The sequence below is a fragment of the Aspergillus costaricaensis genome (genome assembly GCF_003184835.1).
Source record: "Aspergillus costaricaensis CBS 115574 unplaced genomic scaffold BO79scaffold_2, whole genome shotgun sequence".
NCBI classification, from domain to species: domain Eukaryota; kingdom Fungi; phylum Ascomycota; class Eurotiomycetes; order Eurotiales; family Aspergillaceae; genus Aspergillus; species Aspergillus costaricensis.
The window spans coordinates 1,858,798-1,882,145 of NW_020291802.1; the positions used below are offsets into that span (position 1 = coordinate 1,858,798).

The window sequence follows — 23,348 nt, forward strand, 5'->3', positions numbered from 1 at the left end:
TTCTTTCTCTCCGAATATATAATCATATGTCGATATGTGAGTAGTGCTCTGTAGATTTCTGCATATCATGTGCCTCGCCAACGCCGACCGTAGTATACAATGTCACAATAGTTAGAGAATATCCTTATTCACAAGACACAACGATAGCCATCAATCCGACGTATTTCAATGTACTAGACTGGAACTACTGCAGAGCAACTGAAGTCACTAACACGATACCGAATTTTACAATATGCATCGCATACTTCTAATGTACTCAACACTGACCTCCAGATGGAGCGTAAACGAAGTAATCATGAAGAAAATGAATATCTTAAAAAATAATACTTTAACTTATACGAGCCAGGGAGACCGACGATAAGTAGACTATTTGTAAAGGGTCACTATTTAGATCCAGATATGCATGTATCGTCGCCACCATACCCTTGCGTAGTGGTACGCTGCATGGAAGAGATATCTATAGTATTGTTGAAATGCTGTGAAACTAGGGAAAATGGTTTATGCCTTGCTTGATATAAAATGGCTCTGCGCGTTTATCAAAGTAGTACATCTCTCCTTCTGGATATTCGCCGTGGAAGTTCGGATCTGAAGAAAATCATACATATAATTATCGAAATATGCTGGGAGTAATTTTACTTGGTGGGTCTCATCATAGGTATAGATGCTACTTACTAGTTCTTCTATATCTCAGAGATAAGTACATGAGACTTTGGTGGTATGAGCTGGATACATGATATATTTTGAATACCTCACATAGTTTCTATCCGTTGTGGATGGTTATGGATTGCAGGTGCTCTTCTAGTAAATTATCTCAATAATTTCACTGGTCAACTGGCGCTACATGATTTTGAACGTCAGATATCGAGACATCCAGTCCGTCAGTTTGCCTATTTTTCTTATCAGAGATATATCACTGGGCTATCATGGCCAACACATTCCTGCGAGTAGTATTAAAGACATGGTAAGATAACTGTTTTTGGCGCATTAATGGTCAAACATTGCGGGAACAACTGTCTAATTAATACTCACTGCTATTGTTGTGAACTGACCTAAGTGTTTAGTCGATTGTGGTATACTCCTACTTAGTTCGAAGATCCAAACCCTATAGGGTAGGGGGGATATAGTCCAGCTACTAGTATATGATATACTACAGAGTTTATAGGGAATAAAACTTGTTCTATATTATAGCTTGTAGCCTATCTTAGCTCTTCGTGTTGATAAACATTAGAGTAGCGAGCCAGTAATTGCTCGGAATATAGTATCAACTACTACTAACAATATCAATGTCAATATTGATATAGGAACAACGATATTATTTGTGACTCAACGCTACTTTTCTGCGATAAGGCGACAGGAATGCGTCATTGGTCGATATAAGGTAGAAATGCAAGCGCATTCGACCGATTTGCGATACTTTTCCAGAGTGTATATATATCTTGTGTCAGTCAATGGCTACACAGTATAGCATTGCATGTCCCTACTTGCATTGAGGCTGTCAAGACATGGGATTCGCCGTTTTAAGTATGCTGTTCTTGGGGGAACCCCTTCTTCAATTATAGCTAGGTAAAATTGATTGTGTCGTGACTCACTATTCTTAACTGTCTATCAGTATTGCTGGGAGTAATCGCTATACTATATTGGCCAGTTAGGTAACATCCAGCGTCGGCAGATTGTGAGCTGCACTTAAAGTGCTGTAGGATACTGGACATTGTGACAAGTGATGACTTGAAGAAGTGCTAATACTTTTAGTAGCTCTGGAATCTGTGGTTTCAATACTAACTGCCAGAATCATGAGTGGTTATAGTAAGAGAAAATATGGTGCTGATTCACCTGCAGAATGAGCAGGGTGCTCAGAATATATAGTGAGACTTTTATTGCATGATATAGCATTTCTAGCACTGAGATGACACCAACATTCGCTAGATCCCATATTAAATATATATACGCAATATACAACGATATTGATATAGTAGAACTCAGAGCAGACAACTTCACGTGTGGCCCCAATATTGCGGAGTGCCAGTTCCTCGGGAAGGGTGAGCCCATCACGAAGATGACGATCCCGAGGTACTCTTGGCGGGATCAAAAAGGAGTCTCGCAAACTGCCACCACTTGATCGCCTAAACCCGCGCATACCAGCAGCCATTTCCTAACTACTCAACATATATCAACCGCCAAATCCCACCCAATACAAAAAAGGAAGCAAAAGGGAAAAACAGCAGACAAGAAGCAAAAATGGCACCAGACCGCTCCAACATTTCCTTCACCATCACCCACATGAACGCCAACCACCAAGACTCCCTAGCAGCCTATCTCCAAGTCTACTGCCACGTCTCCGCGCGCGAAGCCAAATCCGCCCGCCTTGAAGACATCAGCTTATCCGATCTCGTCATCAGCGCCAATGGCACACGCTACACCGTGCCCATCGACCCAGCAATGGGAAGTTTCTCCGAGTCGCGATCCCGCCTGGTAGCCATGCACCAGGAATGTCTTGCGCGACTGGGTCGGTCGGACATCACCATTAAGGAGTATCGACGGCCAGAGGGGATAGAAATCTTCCTCTTCTTCGTGTTTGCAACGGCATTGGTGGCATTCTCTCGACGCAGTAACTTCCTACCTGGGTCGTTGTTCTACGAAACGGTTGGACTGGGAGCGGTTCCGCCACTGGCGCAACTGTTTTACAAGACACAGCCGTTTGTGCTTACGGTGATGGCCGGGTCGCATGTGGTGGAGGCGAGTTTGCTCACGGTGAAGAGGTTGCGGCGGCATGGAGTGCCGGTGTTGTCGTTGGTGTGGTGCGCTTGGGTGGTGTCGAATTTGATTGAGGGGTATACGGTGTGGATGAGGTTTGATCGGATGGTCAAGGAGGAGGGGGCGAAGAGGGAGCATCGGAAGTAATCAGATACATTGTATGTAATTCACTATCTACCGGATTAATGAACCACAACACATTGAGACATATTGACATATTGAACTACTACTAACAGACTAGTGTCTCCTGCTCTATTGCGCAGTGGCTTATCGCTTATCGGCTAGTTAGCGGGCATCGACTAGCGGCTTACTCATCACATCACGGGACCACACTAAACCAATCCCAGACTAGGGTAGTAGGGCAACTTCCACAAGCGAGCCACAGTGCGAAATTCAACGGAAGCCGACGACAAGCACTCAACTCCTTACGACCAACCCAACGACCCTTGCCCGCTGCGTTCCTGGTGAAGGGCTGCAGGATTAGAGGTGAGTTTGTTGCAATTAATCCGTCGTGATTTCGATCCCTCTCGATTTTTCCCGGTGTTGTCGACGGTCGGTGTGCGCGTGCAATCTACGATCGGTCTCGAATTGAAGAATACATTCCGGGGTATATCGAAGAGAAGAAGAAGAGAAAGATTATCAGAGCAGGTGTTTGGTGCAAGGGAAATATTAGCGGCGGCGACGACGACGATTGAAAAGAAAGAACAACTCAAAGAAAGAATTTTTTTTTCTTCGCTTTCTCGTCCATACCCGAATTCGCACACATTTCCAGCATCGAGCATCGCCACACACACACAACGCACACAATACATAACAATTCAATTCAAATTCACTCAACAATCGCACGAACAACCATCGACGCATTGGGACAGATTTTTTTCGAAAGAGGGATTGACAATCATCGACAACAGTCTACTACTGCTATTGCTACTAGCGAGCAATCCCGCTAATACTTCTGCCATCTACAGTCCCCTCGAACAGCAAACATGGGTATCTCACGCGACTCTCGTCACAAGCGCTCGGCTACCGGCGCGAAGAGGGCCACCTACCGCAAGAAGAGGTATGCATGAGTTCCTACTGTCTCTATTCCAGTACATTACACTACGAAAAGAATACGACTGACGCACGGCATCAATCCAACAGGGCGTTCGAGAAGGGTCGCCAGCCCTCCAACACCCGTATCGGCACCAAGAGAATCCACCTGGTCCGCACCCGTGGTGGTAACCAGAAGTTCCGTGCCCTTCGTCTCGAATCCGGCAACTTCTCGTGGGGTTCTGAGGGTATCTCCCGCAAGACCCGTGTCATCGTTGTTGCCTACCACCCCTCCAACAACGAGCTCGTCCGCACCAACACCCTGACCAAGTCGGCCGTCGTTCAGATCGATGCTGCTCCTTTCCGTCAATGGTACGAGGCTCACTACGGCCAGCCCATCGGCCGTCGTCGCCAGCAGAAGACCGAGACCACCGAGGAGAAGAAGTCCAACAGCGTTGTGAAGAAGCAGGCTGCTCGCTTTGCTGAGCAGGGCAAGGTCGAGTCTGCTGTTGAGCGTCAGTTCGAGTCCGGTCGTCTGTACGCTGTTGTGTCGTCCCGCCCCGGCCAGAGCGGCCGCGTGGACGGATACATCCTGGAGGGTGATGAGCTGGCTTTCTACCAGCGTGCTATCCGCAAGTAAAGAAATCCAATACACAAAAGCGAATAGTTCACGTTGTGTGGTTGTTAAGTTAAAAGGGCTGGATGGATCGGAGTTAGCATTTTCCAGAAAATTAGCTCTGAATTGATGGATGAATCAGATGTTCACACTTTGCCCATAAACTATCAGCTGTAGTGTACTATGTAGTGTAGTTCATACCAACCTAAGTCATTAGTTACCTTGTTATCCGATGACGAAACCTCCTACCTACCTACCTACCTACCTATTAACTAACTTAGTTAATTAACCCCTCATACCTACCTACCTACCTACCTACCATTGATGTAACCACCACACCTTCCATCTATACCTTCCCTTTACCCCATACCCTCCCACCTCACCTTATCTCACACAACACAACCATCATCACCACCACAACCACCCCCAAATCCCACCCAACAATGACCACACCCAAAACCATAAAAACCTCAATCCTCCTCCTAAGCGACACCCACACCCTCACCCCCTCCCCGCCCTCCCACCCCCCCAGCACAACCCCCTACCGCCACCCCCTCCCCCCCACCGACCTCCTCATCCACGCCGGCGACCTCACAAAAGTCGGGCACAAGCACGAGCACCTCACGACCCTCTCCTTCCTCAAACTCGCCCCAGCACCCCTAAAACTCATCATCCCAGGCAACCACGACATCACGCTCGACGAGCCATACTACAAACGTATCGGGCACTACCGCCACCGCTACCGCACCGACCACACGGCCCCCTCCGCCACCAGTGGAAGCGATAACGTCTCCGCGGGGAAACTCACGCCCGGTAGGGGACTCTCCGATGAGGAGTTACGGGAGATAAAGAACCTGTATACGGGGCAAGAGGCACAGGATGCAGGGATTAGGTATTTGGAGGAAGGGATGCATGTGTTTAGGTTGGGGAATGGGGCGGTGCTGAGGGTGTATGCGAGTCCGTATACGCCGGAGTTTTGTCAGTGGGGGTTTGCGTATCCGAGGGAGGTTGATAGGTATAATCCTCCGGAGGAGGGGGATGGGGATGGGGATGGGGAAAGGGGAAGGGGGCTAGTGCCGGACTATCCCGGGGTAGATGTGATGATTACGCATGGACCGCCGTATGGGGTGTTGGATCAGGTAGTGCCGAATCATATGAGTGTGGGGTGTGAGCATTTGTATCGGGCTGTGAAGAGGGCGAGGCCGAGATTGCATGTGTTTGGACATATTCATGAGGGGTATGGGGCGACGAGGAGGGAGTGGAGTTCGGGGAATGAGAGTGTGATTCAGTGTGATAAGGAGAGGACGTTGGAGGAACGGTGTGCGAGGGTGGATGTTAGTGCGGAGGGGGGTAATGGGTTGAGGGTTGGGGAGGAGACGTTGTTTGTTAATGCGAGTGTGGTGACGGTGCAGTATCATCCTCTTAATGCGCCGTGGGTGGTGGAGATGGATTTACCGGCTGAGTAGGAGTGCCTTGATGGTACGTGGTCTGTCTGTCTATGAGTACGGTTCCAGTACATATTTATTTATTCTTTCTTAAGGCTGTCACTTATGTCTGTGACATGATAGTTACTCAACACTGTTAATATTAATGTTACACTGATGCTGTTCATTGCAATGCAGCTACCTGTACAATCACCGATATGGCTTAATAATATACATGTACAGTCCAACAAACGAGATGTCCAACAGAAGGGAGAGAAGTGAAGTAGGTATCTCACTAAAAATGTATATCATGCCTGGATATGTCAAGAAATGAAAGTGCTTTAAAATGTAATAATGTCCAACCAGAGAAGTGAAGTATAATGACTGTGCAACCGGCCGGATTCCACGCTGCAATGCAAGACAATGCCGATGTCGACGCTGAATGAAATAGAATGCAAAAATGATGAATGTCCAGACATTATCGGAAAGAAAGAAAGAAGTCTGCGAGGTATCACTCCTCGCGCACGGGCGTCTCCGTCCGGAAATCTAAGCGGCTACCCTTGCGACTGACTCCTTTGAGCAGACTGAACCGCTTGAAGACTGAGTCGCGCATGCCGCCGCTCTGGCTGACCGGACTCATCAATTCAGGGCTGCGAACAGAATTGACACTGCTCCGCGTCACCGGCCGGGGGTAGTCGGTGATCGAAGGAATCGTCGACCATCCGCCCTTATGGCTGCTCACGGATGGCCGATCATCCGCAGATGTCCCATTGGTGTGGGAGGTGGTCCGACTCACGCTGTCGTGCGACTTGCCTGCCGTGTCGCGAGAAGCACTTCTTGTCCGTTGCTTCTTCTGGCTCTGGCTCTCTTCAGTCGCGCTGGCGCTTATCGACAATGACGATGCGTGCTTGTGTAGCACATCGCCTAATCGGCTCCGTCTTTTGTGATGGGTGTCTCGCGACTGAGTAGTCGTCCGGCTGTGAATGGTGGCTGCATCATCCTGGTCGACCTCCCCGTTGACGTGCTCCTCTGTGGTTGTGCCATTGGCCTTGGCATCCGACTGCGGCTTTGGGTCTTCTTGCACCGTAGACACCGAATTGCTCGCCGCGTGATTGCCGCGCTTGAAAGGGTTCATGACACTGATCCGGTGACTGACAGACTGCTTGGCAGAGTGCTTGCGACTATGGTTCTTCCGCGAAGAGCGAATCAGTTCCTGCTCGGGACTAAGCGCCCGCGACGCAGGCGGCTTCTGGCGTTCCTTGATGGACTCCGGAGTGCTACGCCGAGGCCACTGAGGCGTCTGTTCAATTTCTGCCGGACGGAGCGAAGAGATTTCCGGCCCAAATGCCTCTTCGAAACGGCGCGTCAACTCGGCTTGCGTAGCCTGATGCGCCGGCCGGTGGTACAATGCCAGCGCTTGCTTGATAGCCAAGGCATGGTCGATGAGGGCCACTGCCAGTGCATTCTTCATTGGGTCGACCGGCTTCGGTGTCACTAGACCACCCTCCTCCTCTTCATGCGCATCAGACAAGAACGGGCGATAAGCAGCAACGCAGTTGGGGGTGGCTGCGTGAAGGTCGAGCAACTGTTCCAAAGCCTCGCTGAGGTTGTTAAAGCCCGTGTCCTCCCCGGAGGCCGCCCTACGCTGCAACATGGACAGCTCATGTGTCTTGCGCCACGTCCGTTCGAGCGCCGTATGCAAAGGCGACAGTGCAACTTCCTTCACCTCGATCACCTCGCTTCTGCGGAGGATGTTCGGGAAAGGCTCTGCAGTGGTGTAAACCGTCTTCTCAACCCACTGCTCCTTGACATCCACGTCACGAACGTGCTTTCGTAAGGTTGAGCTGAAGTGACAGGGCTCCGACACCAGAAGATGGTCTCGAACGGACTGCGGGATCTTCGATCGTTGGTAGACCGGATGATCCACGTCGCGATGGACACTGACAGGATTGATGTGCAGGTATTGGCCCTCGTAATCATGTACTTCTCCGGAAGACACGACCTGCGCTGCAGGGTGCTCCCGCTGCATACGGTCAATGAAAGAGACCATACGCTCCGTTGGTGCACACTCGATGATGAATTGCTTGTCGCGAAGAGTGGTAGGGAACCCGAGTCCCTTGTATTGCACACGGAAGTACCGCGGGAACTGCTTGCTTTCCTTCGAGATGAGATCGTAAATCTTGGCCATGGAGCCGTGTGCTCGTGAGAGCTTGGCAAAATCCACCACAATGTCTTCGTACTGCTGCGCGAGTTCCTTATAGCACACCAGTGCATGTGCCCAGGCTTTGGCGTCCTCAAAGTGTTGAATAACCGCAAAGTAAAGGGCTTCCTTTCTCTCGAAAGAAGTCTGCTCTGGGAAAGGCGGGTTGAGCAGCTCAGGCAACATCCGCTTAGGATCCCAATCATATAGATCGGCATGGAATTGAAGGGCCAGGCCGGCCTCGGTGAAGTTTCCTGCTGCGGCCTGCACCTGAGCGAGCTCGTGGACGTAGCGGATGAAAATATCTTCACGACCCATGTCTTTCATGTACTTCATCAACCGAAGAGTGTGTAGGCTCTCGGCCATGGAGCCTCCCTGAGAGGCTACGAAGAGGTCGAGCAGCTCATCCACAGTCGCGATCAGGGCCTTGACCGCATTGGATAGGTCTTCGTCGTAGTCTGCGGAGCTTTCAAAATGATCTGACAGTTCAGCAATGAATAGTTTCTGCACAACACTTTCGCTCATGTTCTTCCTCTTGAAAAGATTATCCAAGCTGGAAATAACCTCCGTTTCGATTATAGAGAGATCCTGGTTCAGACCCCATTCGCTCAGAATCATCGTCCGTAGGATGTCGACGGCCACGTGCCGTAGTCCTTCGTGGACACTGAGACAAAGCTCAATTATGGGTGCTACCAGGCCAGGAACATACTGCACCTGATAGCCGCCCAACCGACTCAACCCGTACTGTTCTTTCTCCTCATCAGTGGTTTCCCAGCCGATTGATTCCCAGCTAGAGTGTAGCAAGTCCGCACCCTGTTCCCGGACATCGCCCGCGATCTTCCAGATGGCGCGTCGCTTCTGCTCGGGGTAGGTCTCAAGAGCAAGAGCATCACTTGAGACAACCTTGAGCAAAGTCATGAAAAATGTCTCCCATAGTCTCGTATCGAACGTTTCCGCATCATCGGGGGATGGAAGGAATTTATTGGTCAAGATGGTTGCCAGATACTCCAGACTCTTGACAGTCGCCCGGTGGTTGTAGACATGAACGCTGAACCAGCTTTCAGGATACGCTTCGCAGTTGAGGATCGAAGTGTGTACTTCGAATGCCTGTGTAAGGAAACTGGAGAGCTCTAGGCCCTTCAGCCGGGGCCGCTTAGGGTTGGGTATTGTCGCCGCTCCAGCCAGAACTGCGGACAGCTCCACCAGCGCTTCGTCGAATTTCTGAGAGTGTTTGGAGGATTTCACCTGGAACGGGAATGATTTGCTGAAGAGCAAAGAAAGGTAGGTCGTCTCCTCAACACCGTCAGGGATGATGGAATAGTACGAGGACACAATCTTCGGCACAAACTCGTACAGGTACGGGTCTGGTTGTTTCAAAAGCTCCGCCACGATCGCACAACACAGCCGGACCTGGTCGCGGTAGAGGTCCGATACAGAACCTGTCGCACCCCAGTAGGGTGCCAACCAGCTGATACAGCTGGACACCAGGCTCTTTCGCTCCGATCCTGAGCCGAATATCTCTAGCCGTGTGTAGTGTTGGATGAGAACCAGCTTATAGAGAATCAGCATGCCCGTGACATCCTTGCACGAGTCAATGAAGCTGAGTGCGATCATGATCGCCTCATCACGACTGAGTACTTTCGAGAGCTCCGGGAGCCAGGTGTGGAAATGCTGAACCACGAGGGTTTTGTTTCCCACCATCGCAGGCGAGGGGTTTTTCATCAGGGCTTCGAGCGACTTGAATATTGTATGCAGATCCCGGTTGAACGTCGACTGTACTCTAGTGATGCCAATACCTTCCTCTTTCTCTTTCTGCTGCAGACGGGCATTGATGATGAACTTGAGGACATGGCGTCCTACCTTGAACGTTGCACGGAGATTCCGCGACTGCTGAGCATCGGAACTGGCCTGAAGGAGACGTAGATAGCTTCTGACGAGACACGGCGTAGCGAAGGGGAAGTTGAATTGATTATCGGCGTAGTGATCAACTAACGGGCCCAGGTTGAACCGTCGGTCGTGAACAATACCAAGAACCGTCACGAGATCGTTGAAAATCAAGTCCTCGTACTCTTCATTGCCTGCATTTTCCACCAAGATCCCGAAAAGGGAGTCCAAGACGCTGCTGAGCTGCTTCACAATCTCGATCTCCGGGACAAAAAGGACACGCTTAAGGGTATCTAATACTTCGTTCACAGGTCGTTCCCTCCAGTTCAAAAGGCTGAGTATCACCTGATCCTGTGAATATTCCGTGCTGCAGAGATGTGTATCTAATCGCAGGGTAGCCAAAGGACCGGTGATTGCCTCGTCTTTCGCCGACTCATTCTTGCCCAGCGAACTCCACGGTAGAGAGAGATAGGCTCCCTTGCCATTTTCGATATGCGACGTATGCTTATCGTAGGCATGCAACAGGAGCGAATGAGGGCCGTCGCGCATAAAGGCCTGGTTGTCCCACAGCGGCATCCAGGCAAGCGCAAAGGGAAACTCGGGCGCATCTGCAATACTCATGATCAAATGCGATCCAGGAATCTGGTCGGTGGGGATATTGAGACGAATGGTTTGGTTCCAAGGCGCACCCCGATCGGCTACTGTGGTGCGCCATGCTGTCTGTGCTGCATGGTTGGACGCGGGGAGAACGCACCGATCAACGCGCGCCCCCGACGATGTGCGGACCTCCAGAGTTAGTTGCAGGTTACGGAGTCCTGTATGCCCTGGAACCGGAATTTGACCGGATTGCGGATGCGAAAGCAGTGCTTCTGGAGGAAACGTCGCGTGGGAGATTGTCACGTAAATATCCGACCGAGGTTTTGTTGGGGCCTGAGAGAAGCCCATCCTCCTCGTTTGAACAACATTGTGCAAGGATGTGGGATTTTTCCGGACCAGGCTATCTGCGTCGGGGTCCACATAGGGGTAGAGGTGGAAATGCAGACGAGCAGCTCGTTGAGAGCGCACATACTTGCCAGTAGGGCTTGGAAGTAATGTGCGAACAACGCCATCGAAACCATCATCCCGTCCCTCTTTATCCTCGCCGTCCTCAGATGGAGACCAGATATTGATCACCTGCTCCGCGTCCTTTTCCTGACGCAGGATCTGAGAAACTTCGAGGAAACCCACTCCTACCGTCCGAAGCTGAGTCGATTCTTTAACCGGCTGGCCGCTAGACTTTTCCTTGGCACTTGCATTACTTCCAGATGACGGAGGCGGAGCTTTACTCGGCTCCTTTCCTTGTTCGGGACTTGTGATACCGCGTGGCTTCGAGGTCCACATCATACTGCGGCGAGTCCTGAGACTCCCCTTGACTGACTGGTTAATCCCATTTTGCTGCTTGGTACCAGGAGAGCTGTCCCGCGAAATAGACGTCCTCGGCTGGGCGGCGGCGCTGACGACTGATGCAGTTTCTGGGGCGCGAACCATGACGACCATGTAGAGTCTCGGGCCGTTTGCAGTGCTGTCGCCAATATCCGTGCTGCTCAAGTCGGTGAACAGCGTTTTCAGTTTGGCGCTCTGTCCCATACTTGCAAACTTCTCTGGCGAAGGAATGTCCAAGATATACGTCTCAGAAAGGGGTGTAAGAGCTCCCGTCTCCGACTGCGAGCACAAGTAGACAGCCAACGTTACTGGCCCGGGCGCATTTCCAGAGACGGCATTGACTTCGAGCATCAAATGATGGAGCGCAGCGGCGTCTGATTGCTGCATGGGGCTGCTGTCGAGCATGCTCATTTCGGATTGTAGCCGAGCCAGTTCTACGGCCGAATCCTCCCCAGTGAGCAGACGCCCTCTCTGCTGAGGATCCCTCACAATGATCTCACCACCCAGCGCTTTGTTTCCGCGAACAAGTTTCCAGACCACTTCCTGCCGCAGCGCATCCTTCTCTTGTGCGGTGAGCACATTATACAGCAGCTGGCGCCTTGCGAAATCGAGTTCCTCGACGATCTTCGTCATCTCCTCTACCGTAACATACTGGCGGGAGAGCAATAACTGATGTAGATTAGTGGAATGCCATTCGCGTAGGCAGGAAGCAATCTCGTCGACGAGTGGCTCGGAGAGCGAGGTGGGTGTTTCATCGCCAATTTTGAGCATTGGCACAGGCGCGGCTGGTTTGGGTGCGTCGGGGTCGCGAGGGGCCACGTTGATGGGGGCGAGCGGCATCGAATTCGTCCGTAGGAAGTTCTGAGGGGAGCGCGGACTGGCTGGGCTTCCGCGCCCATCTTCATCCAGCCTCTGGATGAAAATCTGAGACGGCTTTCCTTTTTTCGCGATTACAACGTTGGATACTTCCCCGAACGCGTGGTCATCATCTTGGAAGGAGGCCATGCTATGGCGCACATCTCCCTCCGGAACCGTGAAGGCGACACTCGACCGGTCGCCATTGGTAATTGTCTTCTCTCCATCGCCTAGCACTTCACGGATCTCGACACAATTCCGGGGAAAGATTCCAGAGAATACCCTCGCCTCAAGGGTTTGACCCTTGGAGCTCGTCAAGCCCGCCAGCAAGGACGGCGGCGCGACGAGGTACCCACGACACCATTCCCCATTGGCGCCACCTTGTTCAATTATATACAGCTCATCACCAAGCTCCAGAGGCAGATCGGCCGGGGTAGTCGGCTGAAATGGGTAGATAGCGACAGCGAAAGCGATTCGAGGCAGAGGCCGCCAGGGCATATCTGCGATCGAGGCGGCACTCCAGAGCACACCCCGCCGCGGCGTTCGTCACAATGGGCGTTCCGAGGAATGAAGGAGTACCGATGAAGCGGGGCCGAAGGGGGGAGGGGTTCAGATCTGACAGTTCCTTCTGTTGATTGATTGAGGGGCGCTACATGCAGGTATGGTATGATGAGAAAGGGAGGAATGTAGACGGGGTTTTCGAGAAGCGGAAGCGCGAATTCGAGGTGTGCCTTGCGGAATTGGTGTCTTGTTAATTGGAATAAAGGGGGATATGGAGCGACAACTAGATGACCATCACCAAATGTGCGGTTAGCGAGAGATAGATTCCAGTAAGCGAAACGTAGGCGTGCTTTGTTGGCGTGTCAAAGTTAGAGAGAGGGTCATGATAAGCGGAGGAAGCAAAAGCCATCCAGGAGCGGGTGTCGCAAAGGGTCTCAGTGACCGGAACACCGCTGCAATTGGGGCCAGCGGATTCTTTAGTGAAGGTACTAGTGACCGTAGCTAAAGTAAGAACCGAGACGAGGAGAGCACCAGTAAATTGATTCCCTCCAGCTTCAGGCCTCCAACAATTTTGGTGGCATGCCCCCTAGCAGTGGAATGGGAGTGGAGCCGAGGGAGTTGTTCACTTGGCAGGAACTGTGGAGAAGGCACACAGATGAAACGAAGGGAGGGGGGTTTAAAGGAGGAGGGGAGAGGAAGAAGAGGGAGCTTACCCAAAGCTAAAAGGGAATGTAGGAGAGGGAGGGTAGAAAGGAAGGGGGGGGGGGAAGAGGAGAGATGAAATTGAGTGCGTGGGAGAAGAGGGACGATAGTAAGAGCCACAGAAAAGAAGGAGAGGGAGAGAGGAAGAAGAAGAAGAAGAGGACTGATGATCACAGGGCCGATGATGGGATGCTTTCCATTGAGCAGGAGAGCCTGAGGATCGGGGCGGGAGGCGGAGAGGGAGTACAGCCTGAGGCTAGAACATTGCTTCAAGGGTAACTCGACTAGCGATTCCCCGAGCAGGTTGATTAACTTTAATTGATCGTTATATTGGCCTCATCATTACTGATCTCATACTTCTCAACCATCGGTAGGTCCAGAGAAAATTGAAATTGAGCTTGTCTGATACTAACGACTGTATATTCCACATATCCCGCGCCCTCCTTTTGGTGGTTGTGTCCAACATTGGTGCTTGTGCCTGGTCCATCCAGCAAACGAATCTGGCACACTATTCCAACTCATCCATGGGTCCATTTCCGACCGATTGAGTGCAAGCCAGTGAAAGTGGAGAGGAGGCTGCGTGTATCCAAGTTTCACCAGCACGTTTCCTTCCCTCGAATTTATTTTCTTTTTTTTTTTTTTCTTTTTTTTTTCTAGGAACGTCCATCCCGTCAGAGGAAGAGCAAAAGCAAGGGGAGACAATCCGCCCTTCCTTCCACCATTGCGGTCCGTGAACTTTCCAATAGCTGTGGGATATACTTAGACTAGATAGTAAGTAAGACTTATACGTACTTGGGACCTGTCCATGTGTCCAGACCGGCCCCGACCGTCAATAGATAGTTGTCTTAACGCTTCTCTTATTATCTATCTTATATTTAGATGATCAACCCTCTGATTACTTGTTACAAAGTAGATACTAATTAGTTAGCTAGGCACGGAGCCAGGCTGACATGTTATTACATCCAGCACAGACCCAGCGCGTGGTCCCCCTGAATCCAGGGCTATAAAACCCAACTAAACTAACAACTAGATAAGTACTAAAAAAGGTTTGAGATGGAGTCGGAGCATCTGCCCGCTGACTGGTCTATCCGGCTGGGCCGCTAAATTGGTCTCCCTCGCTTTTCTTTTTTGAGAGGCGTTTCTCTGTCCCTCTTGGGTGATGATCTGCCGGTTGCCAGTATCGGTTCCTTCATCGTTCATCATTACTCCCTACAATGATGTAGAGTAGACTAGCTAGCTAACGTTACTCCACGCTCTGGTTATCCCCCAATATTATAGATGCCAATCTTATGGACCATCCCTTCATATGCAATGGAGTTCTCTTTCCATTCTATCGCCTCACTTGAGATTCGGTACAGCGCCCGCGCTGGATCGAAATCTTCCTAACGCTGCTTCCCGTTCCCCTCTCAACGTCGTTTACTCTTTCGTCCCACCAGAGCAAATGCAGTGCGACCTTAGCAGTCAGGTTACCAATTACCTTCCTCCCCTTCATTGATCACGGGCTATAGATACATCAACTGGTATAGGTACTTAAGACAGAAAGCAAGAAGTGAAGAACACAGAGAAAAATGCAAATATCCAACCCATGCGCCCGTCTTATGATGCGCAAAAAAGAACAAAAATCCTATCATATCCACTTCATCCTGACAACCTTGCCTATGATAGGCGGTCGTCATGATGCGGGGATAGACCCTGAAAGGGACTCTGGCCACACGAGTCAGACAAGGAAAGAGACACCGCTCTTCACCTCTGGAACATGGCAATGGCGTCCTCCTTGCGCCATTCGAGCTCCAACTGGCCTTCGTACACCGCATCAACAACGCGCCGGGTCCGATCGTACGCTTCCCCATACCGACCCTCGCACTCCCGGAGTACCTTCAACACCAAGCTCCGACTCAGGCCGGGGTCGTCCGCGTCACCGAAATGCTTCTCGACCCGCTTCTTCAACATTTCAATCCCTCGCCGAATTTCCTTGGCATCGTATGTCGCCAACACCTTCTTCGCCACCGATCGGGAGTGGCTAGGTCGGCTGGCAATATCGGCGGGGTTGATGCCCGTCGCCACTAGATTCTCCACTGACTCAATAAACTCTAGCAGCTTGCCCAGTGGTCGGTGAATGATGGAGTCGAGGTAGAGTTTCATATGCTCCTGCATGTCTTGGTGCGCCCGATCGCGCCACCGCTCCAGGACGGGGAGGCTCCGGACATCGACCTCCTCGATGTAGTGGTTCATGTTCTCAATGAGGAGAATGTGGTAATTTAAGATTTCCTTATCTTCCGGGTCTCCCGAAGTCGCAGCCGCTCCCGTGGGTTGGCCCGGCGCCTCCTTGGCGATGAACTTGAGCGACTCCCACATGGCGCGGTTGATGCGATCGTAGGCTTCGTTTACGTTGACGCGGATGTCGTAGAACTCTTGCGAAAGCATGTTCTCCACGGCCGTGGAGAAGTGGGGGAAGACACGCATAAATGAGATCACTCCTTTACGCTTGTTCACCTTGACCTTGGTCTCCTCGATGCCTCGAATCTGCTCGTCGACAAACCGATTGAAGAGGCCAAGCAACCGGGAATGGAGTTTTTGAAGAGAGTGGATAATAAAGTCCTGGTTGGTGTCATCAAACTCGGAAATAGCCTTCTCAATGGCCAGCAATATTCCAATTCCTTGTCTACATGATAAAGTCAGTCTGTAGTCTTTTGACAAGCGCACAGGAGTCAACTTACAGTGGGTCAGCTCTGATGGCCCAGTCCACAAGGTTTTGCATATCGGTCGGCCAAAACGCGAAAAGTTCGTCCATGATCTGCTCAACTTTCTTGGCCATCGCTCGGTCAGGATCGTGCAGCTGTTTGGAGCCGAAACTGGGTATCCTGCGCTCATCCGGAGCGCCTGACATAACCAGGTCTGGAAAGTCGACCGTCGAAAGCGAGTTAAGATGGAAGAAGTAGACGATAAAATTCTGCTCTTCCGAGATCATATGCAGGGTCTCTTGAAGCGTCCCTCCAAAAGCTTCGAATGGCTCCAGCTTGCCATGTTGCTTTTCCCCTGAGGGAAGCCTGAGACCTGCTGCAGCTCTAATGGTCTTGCCTCGTCGCACTGTGAGTTTGCGCGCTGCCATGGTGATTCCTTCAGACTCCTTCTCCTTCTCTTGGTGAGTAAAAAGGAGTTCCTGCTCCTCTCCACTAGGCTTCCTCGCCGCCTTCTTCCAAGCCAGGTTGTTGTCTCGGAAATCATTTTGGTAAGGGTGTTTGGCCTGCTGTTCATACAGGTTGATGAGCGCGTGCCACTCCCCGGAACTAACTTCCCGAGCGAAGAGGATCACGGCATGATACTGCCACAATTCACGACGGCAGTAGCCACGGGCTTCGCTGTCGAGCTTCAGGGGGTCCTTTTGACCATTGGCAGCCGCATCAATCCTCTTTTGCTCCGCAACCTTGTATGCAATAGCCATGAATTGCTTCAGTCGTTGTAAGAACACACGAGCATGTGTGCGATACTCTTCCTTCTTTTCTTTGATCGCACGCATTTGGCCGATTTCTGTGTCGGCATACACGCCCAGGCTGCCATGGTCTCCAGCCGCATCGGCAAGCCGCCTCTTGTTATGCCAGATGTCAGAATCAATCATCAACATCGCTTTGTACAACGTAGATAGGGCGAGTTCGGTATCTCGGAGGCCATCGGGATTGCTCAATGAAGACTCCTTCAAGGCACGAACGTCGTCCGAGGAAATGGAAAGAGTCTTGAGCAGGTTTTGTAGCTCGTTCTGAAGCAATTTTTGGTTGGCTGTTTGCACCTGTAGACCCTGGGATTGCGTTTCGATATAGGCCACGTCATCGTTGAGAGTCTGTTTACCCCGTTAGCATATAACCGAAGTGGCCGAGGCGATGGAACAGGGCCAGGAAAGGCCTGCAAACTTACGTTGAGCTCATGGGAATACAAGGTAAGGAGATTGTCCAGCTCTTCACACTCCACGATCGTCTTGTCGATAAGTTTTGCAAGTTGATCGATCTTGCCCTCCTGCTGTTCGAGGTTACCAAGCCAGCTGGTAGCCTCTACACGGCCAATCTCTCGGCGGATGTCTGCCTCCAAATCTTCAATTTTCTTTTCGTCTCCTAGTCGTCCGTTCCAGCCTAGGTCAGTCAAGATATCGTCAAAGTCAATGCCACGCCCTTCAAGAACACTAGGGTTGAGTCCGAGCGCTTGACAGTACTTGATAGTGTTATCCTCATGACGCCTGCGGCGACGATCATGGGGCGAAGGAGACACGGATCTCGATCTTTCTGTATCAACTTTTACAGAAGCTCTTGATGTATCTCTTGGCTCTGCGAGTACCTCAGTCGAACCAACCGTAGGTTCTTCGGGCGCAGGTTGAGTCACTTCAACTGCGGGTGGCTCCATCCTGGGGGGTTCGGCAGGAGGCTGCACAGCTGGCGCTGCTGGCGGTGCCAGTGGCGCTGGCGGTTGCACCTCCTTCTCAGGGGATGAAGATACAACTGGGGGAGTCTCTGCTTCCGGTGTCGCAGGAGAAGTCACCGTATTCTCGCTGTTAGTCCGAAGCAAGAACGGAGCAGGCACCACGCTGGTAATCCCATCCGGCTCATCAGCGGCAGCCTTCTGCTTTTTCGCAGCTGCTAGAAGCCTCTCACCAGCACCACCAGGCCTCGGCTTGAAGGCCCCATGAGCAGTGGCAGCTTTGCGGAATGCGCTTGCAACATCCTTAGTCTGCTTCTTCTTGATCATCGGGCCAAGCCCAGGACGGTGTGCATCGGGATCATTTTCTTCCACAGGCTCAGTGGCCTCCAGATCACTAGGAGGCGGTGGTACTGCAGCTGCAGCAGTCTCTGCTATCGGCTGAATCGGCTCTGGATCCTTTGTCAAATCTGGCAGTGTCGGAGCTGTGGGCACCGGCGCCTCAGCAGACTCGACGGTTGGTGGGGGTTTGCTAAATCCTGAAGAGCCTGGCGTGAGTGCTGCTGGAACCTCGACGGCGGGGGTACTGATGGAATTGCTCGGGGGCTCAGGCTCCTGTCGCTCTGCTCGTGCGGGCGAGCCAATGGGCTTTTCGGCTGCCTCCCTCAAGGGCGATCTGGGGCCCACGCTGCTACCCGGACTATGCATGAAAGTGAGATTTTCTCCAGAAACCGACCCAGGTGTAGTCGGACGAAGACCGTCTGTACTGCGGCTGGGATGGAGATCCTGGGTACGAAGCGTAGGTCTGGACTCAGGACCTTTCCGCCCGTCGCGTGAGGATGGTGGTCGGGAGTCAGGGAGGGGACTCCCCGACCTGGCGTCTTCAAAATTGCCATTCGACCGTTCCCGCTGACCGGCAACAGGAGCGGCCTGCAAACTAGAGGGATAGTCCCTATTCCTCGGTTCCGGGGGAGATATTATGGGCACCTTGGGCACTCTGGGATCCGCGGCAAGACGTTCGGCTGCACGAGGAGGTGGCTGTTCGCGCTGGTCAGGAGGCATTGGCGGGGCGTGTTGAGGCGGACTAAACGGAGGAGTACCGCTTTTACCAGACTGGCCAGTAGACGGTCTCCCCATCTGATCACGACTTCTTTGCGCTCGTAGGGCATGTTCCTCAGATGGTGGTGGCGGTGGTCGTCGTGGTCCATCGCGACTGGGCGCACGGCTAGAATACGGCGACTGAGGCCGGCTGCCTTGTGAAGAGGGAGGCCGCGGGGGAGGCAGGGTCACATCGGGACGCGGAGGACCAGGAGGAGGGCCTTTCGGAGCTGGCGGACCTGCAGCTGATGCACCAGCAAGCAGCTGTCGTTCACGCTCATCGAAGCCGATCAGGGTCGGTACCTTGCCGCCAGTGTATTTTCTGTAGATCTTAACGAGGCTGCCTATGAAAAAATCCTTCTCTTTGGAGGTCCGTGCATGCCAGTAATAAGGCTTTCCAACAGTGACGATGAATCCAACATTGGCAGCCCACTGCTTGTGTTGTTGTTCTAACGGCGTGCTCGGGACCAAGGCGTTGTAAGACTGGATGGAGGAGAGGTCATCCAACATCCATGTCTTGCCGATAGAGAACGAGCCATCATTGTTCTCGCGCGCCTTGTGCATGCGCACTCTTCCTGACCGTCTCACAGCGACAATGATCACACGAGGTTTCTTGTTCTCGGGCGGCGAATTGGGTGGAGCGGGGGTGGACGGGTATGCCGCATCTTCCAAAATGCGGACATGTGTTATGTAGGACTCGACCACTAAAAGGAAGGAGTAAGGGAAATAAGTCAACCGGACACCTTTTTAGGAGAGGAGCGCGAGAGAAATGTTCATACACGAGCCATCGCTGTCTTTCTTGCCAAAACAGCTATGAATGATCCGCCGCTTCTCATCCTCGAATTTCTCGGCCCTCGACATCGAGGCATCCCCGGGGCCGGCGTTACCGCCATTGCGACTATCACCAGCTCGACGAGGATCTCTTTGAGGGGGCATCTCGCCGGGCGGGGGACCCCGCATGCGGTCACGACTACTCATGGTTGCTAATCGATCTCCGAAAGCCTGGATCACTCAGGAGGTGTTCGGGGATCAAATGGACATGATCGGGAAGACGGGGGCAGGGATCACACGGGGCGCGCGCCGTGGGCGAGGACTGGGATGGTCAGTCAATCGATAGGCTCCAACGAGCAAGATCGTGATTCATTCAAAAAGCAAGTAGATCGGTAGAAGGCGACGCCATACACGATTTGGCGCAGAAACGAGTTTCAAAACCGACGGAAGGTGGAGGAGGAGGAGGGAACCAGAGAGGTGGGATTAGGTCATTCCTTAGCCACTAAGCTACCGTTAACTTGGGAGGGTGTGAGAGCATGGGCTGGCGGCTGCGGATACGGCACGGAACTTTAGTCTCGGCGGAGGTGGCAGTGGTTACGATGCAATTGTAGACACACTCCTCATTAGGGTCGATGATGCGAAAAGGAGGGCTAGCTGTATGCTAGGATTATTGACAGTAGTTCTGCAATTAGGTGAGTTACAGAGGTTGCTCCTGAGTAGATCCCCTATATGCCATCCGACAACTTTTGAGCTCGTACAACATAATTATGTAAGCACATAGAGGCGTTTGCATTAAGCGGGCACGATCCACTCCGGTTGCCTGTGCATAAGCAACTGTCTAACTGTCATGCAGGGTGGCCGAGTCCAATTATTTTGGGTCCAGTTTAACCTCACTTCTCGTCTTGGGAAATCAATTGGGAGAATTACCCAGCCGCAGTACTGACTATAAAAGCGCCTCGTATATAGGTATCTAACATACTAACGTCTAAATTTGCGCACGATAGGCTGATTCGGTTTATTGGAACCTTGAGCTTACTATAAACTAATACTAACTTCTTGTGCAACTGGGGGTGAGAAAAAAATCATAGCTACTACTATATTGATTATAGCAAGTACAGGAGATCAGATATCACTTCAAATTTGTCATATAAATTGATTCTCTAACAACAGGCTGGTATTGTACAGTCTCCCTTACACAGCTCATTTACTCTATTTCACTCATCAGGAACTCGTGCTATCCCAGTCTGTCCGCCATGAGGAAATTCAATGACCTATGGTTGAGCAACAAAGTAGATTGTCAGCGGAATTAGCCCACTACATGAATGGGGAAGGAACAATGGAGCACATACCGGCCCGGTGAACGTCCTCCTCTTTCCTCCCCACCACCCAAGAGCAATCAGAGCAACGAACCCTGCGAGTACTACACTCACATAATTCATGTCGTGTACCGTGGTCGGTAATTTAAGAGGAAGACAAAAGAACACCAATATGACTGCCACCCAGAGAACAGCAACTGCATTGCAGAAGGGTCCGAAATACTTTCCCAGTGAGAAAGCTCTTCTCGAAAGCACGGCTTCACGTCCACGAAGCAGCACGATTCCTTGCGGGATAACATAGCATATGTTAAGTGCAATAATGACTATCGATATAAGGCTGTTGAATGCTGATGCTGAGCCAATGTATATCAGCCCGTATAGACAGATGAACACACAACAACCCAGTGTGGCGTTCAGCGGCATCTCGTTCGTGATCTTAACGAAGAATGACGAGTAGGGAAGACCACCGGCTCGGGCGAACGTGTATGCAAGTCGTCCCGCTGTCAGTATACAAGAAAATTCGGCTGCGCAATAGAAGAATATAACCGATGCAGTGAAAAGTGTGGCCACGGGTGAACTGGATGTTGCTTGTAAGTAAGCCGTATAGATGGGTATTGAAGAAGACGCAACGGCATTAATATCGGTTGTGCAGAAAAGAATGGTTATTGAGTATGGAATACAGGTTACCATGCCAGTCAGCACGGTAGACATCATCGCCAGGGGGATATTGCGACCTGGCTCTGGGACTTCCTTTTTGATGACCAACCGTTAACAGCGAGCTGAAGAACGCAGCCACATGGCAGTAGAAAAACTCACATCGGCTATATGGGTAATACTATCGACTGTTATGTATGCGTACATGCAAGTCCCAGCTCCTATCATGAAGGCCGTCCCGTCACTCCAGCCTGTATGATTTTCATAGGCAAAGAATACAGTGTGCGCGGACTGTTTGTGACCTTGCATTGCTAACACAGTTATGAAACTGGCGCTGAAGGTGAGCAAGCTGAAGGTGAGGATAGAGTCTTCTATTAAGGGAACAACACGAGGCAAAAAACACACAACCATTGTTGAGAGGAGAACGATTAGAAGATATATGAGATAGATTCGCCAGGCAGCTTCTGTGAAGCTTGGATGGTGGACAGTCACCAGACCACTGATCATTTGTGCTTCTCAACAGATTATTCACAGATCATACCTAGAAGAATTATGCGAAAGAAGGAGGGACGACTTACCACAGACTATTCCATTAGATGTAGACACCGTGCACCAGGATATCATAGTCAACCAGCCAACAACGAAGGAAACCACGGCACGGTGCTTGGGCGCCGAAGCCATGAAAGCAAAATGGAATGGCCCTCCGCTAGTGGCAAATGCAGACGCCAACTCCGCAAGGCCAGCAGCTATGGACGGACAGGATATTAATGCCTTTCTCATGAATAAGGCAGGACGTGCTTACTGATAAAACAACAAGCTATCGAAGCAACAACAAGGCCAAAGAAAGCCGTTGGGCTCCCTCCCATCACCAAAGGTATCGATAGGATACCCGCGTAACCAGCCCATGAGTTGGTAATGCTGTATCCCAAGGCCAAGGTTGACAAAAAAGAGAATTGACGAGGAAGTTCGGCACGGGCAGTGCCAGGGCTCTCGATATCAGACATCTCGGCAGCTGCGTTCTGAACCCCAATGGAGAAGAATCAGCAAAGACATCTTTCGTGTCATGATATAGGCAGAACCTAAGGAACACCACATGACTAAATAGATCGTAAGTATACATATAAGGTTCAGTTTAAGTTAGAATAATGACTAGTTACAGGTAATGCACTTACCCGTGGTACGCAACCCGAACTGCAGAGGCAGTTGTCCACCTGCTAACGAACAAAACGGAGGTTATTATGTTCGAAGCATTGAAACTGCCTGCACATCACAGTAAAGATCTTTGAACAGAATGTGGCAATGATTGACGTGTTTAATGTATTACGTTTGGGTTCGTCGCACGGACAGGCATGCAGCTTACTTTGCCTGCGTATTCCCTATTCCCTTATTGGGAACCGCAAACAGACTGAAGATAAGCCTCCACTAGTTCCTTATAACACGGAGTTCCTAAAGATTTTGGTCATTGTCTTCACGCGGGAATAGAAAATCTCCGAAGTCGCACCTCGGAGCTTACCGTCTAGCGCACGTGTACTGTGTGGTGAAATTAACTTCGCATTGTCGCACATTACATCGATGTACCTTAGTGTTGATTGAATGGAATCCAGTCAAATTACGTTCATAGTAAGGGTAATATAAGAGGAAAGATTTATTGGAATAGTCAAAGCGTAGACACTGAGATCCGAGAAGCAAGTATCAGATTACAACCCCAACACCAATAGTGA

At 51.2% G+C, this 23,348-nt stretch overlaps 6 protein-coding genes across 6 annotated transcripts; 3 read left to right on the top strand and 3 right to left on the bottom strand.

The window, feature by feature from the left end:
* The first annotated feature begins 2,136 nt into the window (after nucleotides 1–2,136).
* Nucleotides 2,137–2,942, top strand: BO79DRAFT_206722 (DUF2470 domain-containing protein). The gene has a single exon (XM_025682034.1). It carries the CDS (start codon nucleotides 2,236–2,238, stop codon nucleotides 2,896–2,898), a length of 663 nt encoding a protein of 220 aa, XP_025544785.1. The 5' UTR covers nucleotides 2,137–2,235; the 3' UTR covers nucleotides 2,899–2,942.
* Nucleotides 2,943–3,737: 795 nt separating this feature from the next.
* Nucleotides 3,738–4,423, top strand: BO79DRAFT_135926 (40S ribosomal protein eS8; the record flags this gene model as incomplete). Its single annotated transcript, XM_025678070.1, has 2 exons — nucleotides 3,738–3,811; nucleotides 3,895–4,423. 2 exons carry the CDS (start codon nucleotides 3,738–3,740, stop codon nucleotides 4,421–4,423), a joined length of 603 nt encoding a protein of 200 aa, XP_025544786.1.
* Nucleotides 4,424–4,842: 419 nt separating this feature from the next.
* Nucleotides 4,843–5,939, top strand: BO79DRAFT_284422 (Ser/Thr protein phosphatase family protein; the record flags this gene model as incomplete). The annotated part of the gene is made up of 1 exon (XM_025688245.1): nucleotides 4,843–5,939. One exon carries the CDS (start codon nucleotides 4,843–4,845, stop codon nucleotides 5,863–5,865), a length of 1,023 nt encoding a protein of 340 aa, XP_025544787.1. The 3' UTR covers nucleotides 5,866–5,939.
* Nucleotides 5,940–5,984: 45 nt separating this feature from the next.
* BO79DRAFT_27783 (guanine nucleotide exchange factor DCK1) lies at nucleotides 5,985–12,980 on the bottom strand. Its single transcript, XM_025687847.1, has one exon. The coding sequence runs from the start codon at nucleotides 12,680–12,682 to the stop codon at nucleotides 6,335–6,337; it is 6,348 nt and encodes a 2,115-aa protein (XP_025544788.1). The 5' UTR covers nucleotides 12,683–12,980; the 3' UTR covers nucleotides 5,985–6,334.
* Nucleotides 12,981–14,690: 1,710 nt separating this feature from the next.
* BO79DRAFT_242501 (GTP-Rho binding exocyst subunit SEC3) lies at nucleotides 14,691–20,123 on the bottom strand. The gene is made up of 4 exons (XM_025685216.1): nucleotides 19,666–20,123; nucleotides 17,297–19,590; nucleotides 16,105–17,222; nucleotides 14,691–16,049 (listed from the first exon to the last, which is right to left on the bottom strand). Exons 1-4 carry the CDS (start codon nucleotides 19,862–19,864, stop codon nucleotides 15,131–15,133), a joined length of 4,530 nt encoding a protein of 1,509 aa, XP_025544789.1. The 5' UTR covers nucleotides 19,865–20,123; the 3' UTR covers nucleotides 14,691–15,130.
* Nucleotides 20,124–20,871: 748 nt separating this feature from the next.
* On the bottom strand, nucleotides 20,872–22,631 carry BO79DRAFT_224398 (amino acid transporter; the record flags this gene model as incomplete). Its single annotated transcript, XM_025683671.1, has 5 exons — nucleotides 20,872–20,928; nucleotides 21,007–21,723; nucleotides 21,790–22,139; nucleotides 22,206–22,373; nucleotides 22,430–22,631. 5 exons carry the CDS (start codon nucleotides 22,629–22,631, stop codon nucleotides 20,872–20,874), a joined length of 1,494 nt encoding a protein of 497 aa, XP_025544790.1.
* Nucleotides 22,632–23,348: the final 717 nt, after the last annotated feature.

Coding starts and splice junctions, on each gene's coding strand:
- BO79DRAFT_206722 (XM_025682034.1), top strand. CDS start 2,236: ATGGCACCAGACCGCTCCAACATTTCCTTCACCATCACCCACATGAAC.
- BO79DRAFT_27783 (XM_025687847.1), bottom strand. CDS start 12,682: ATGCCCTGGCGGCCTCTGCCTCGAATCGCTTTCGCTGTCGCTATCTAC.
- BO79DRAFT_242501 (XM_025685216.1), bottom strand. CDS start 19,864: ATGAGTAGTCGTGACCGCATGCGGGGTCCCCCGCCCGGCGAGATGCCC. Junction 17,223..17,296: donor TGTATTCCCATGAGCTCAAC/GTAAGTTTGCAG, acceptor CGGGGTAAACAG/ACTCTCAACGATGACGTGGC. Junction 16,050..16,104: donor GCCATCAGAGCTGACCCACT/GTAAGTTGACTC, acceptor TTTATCATGTAG/ACAAGGAATTGGAATATTGC.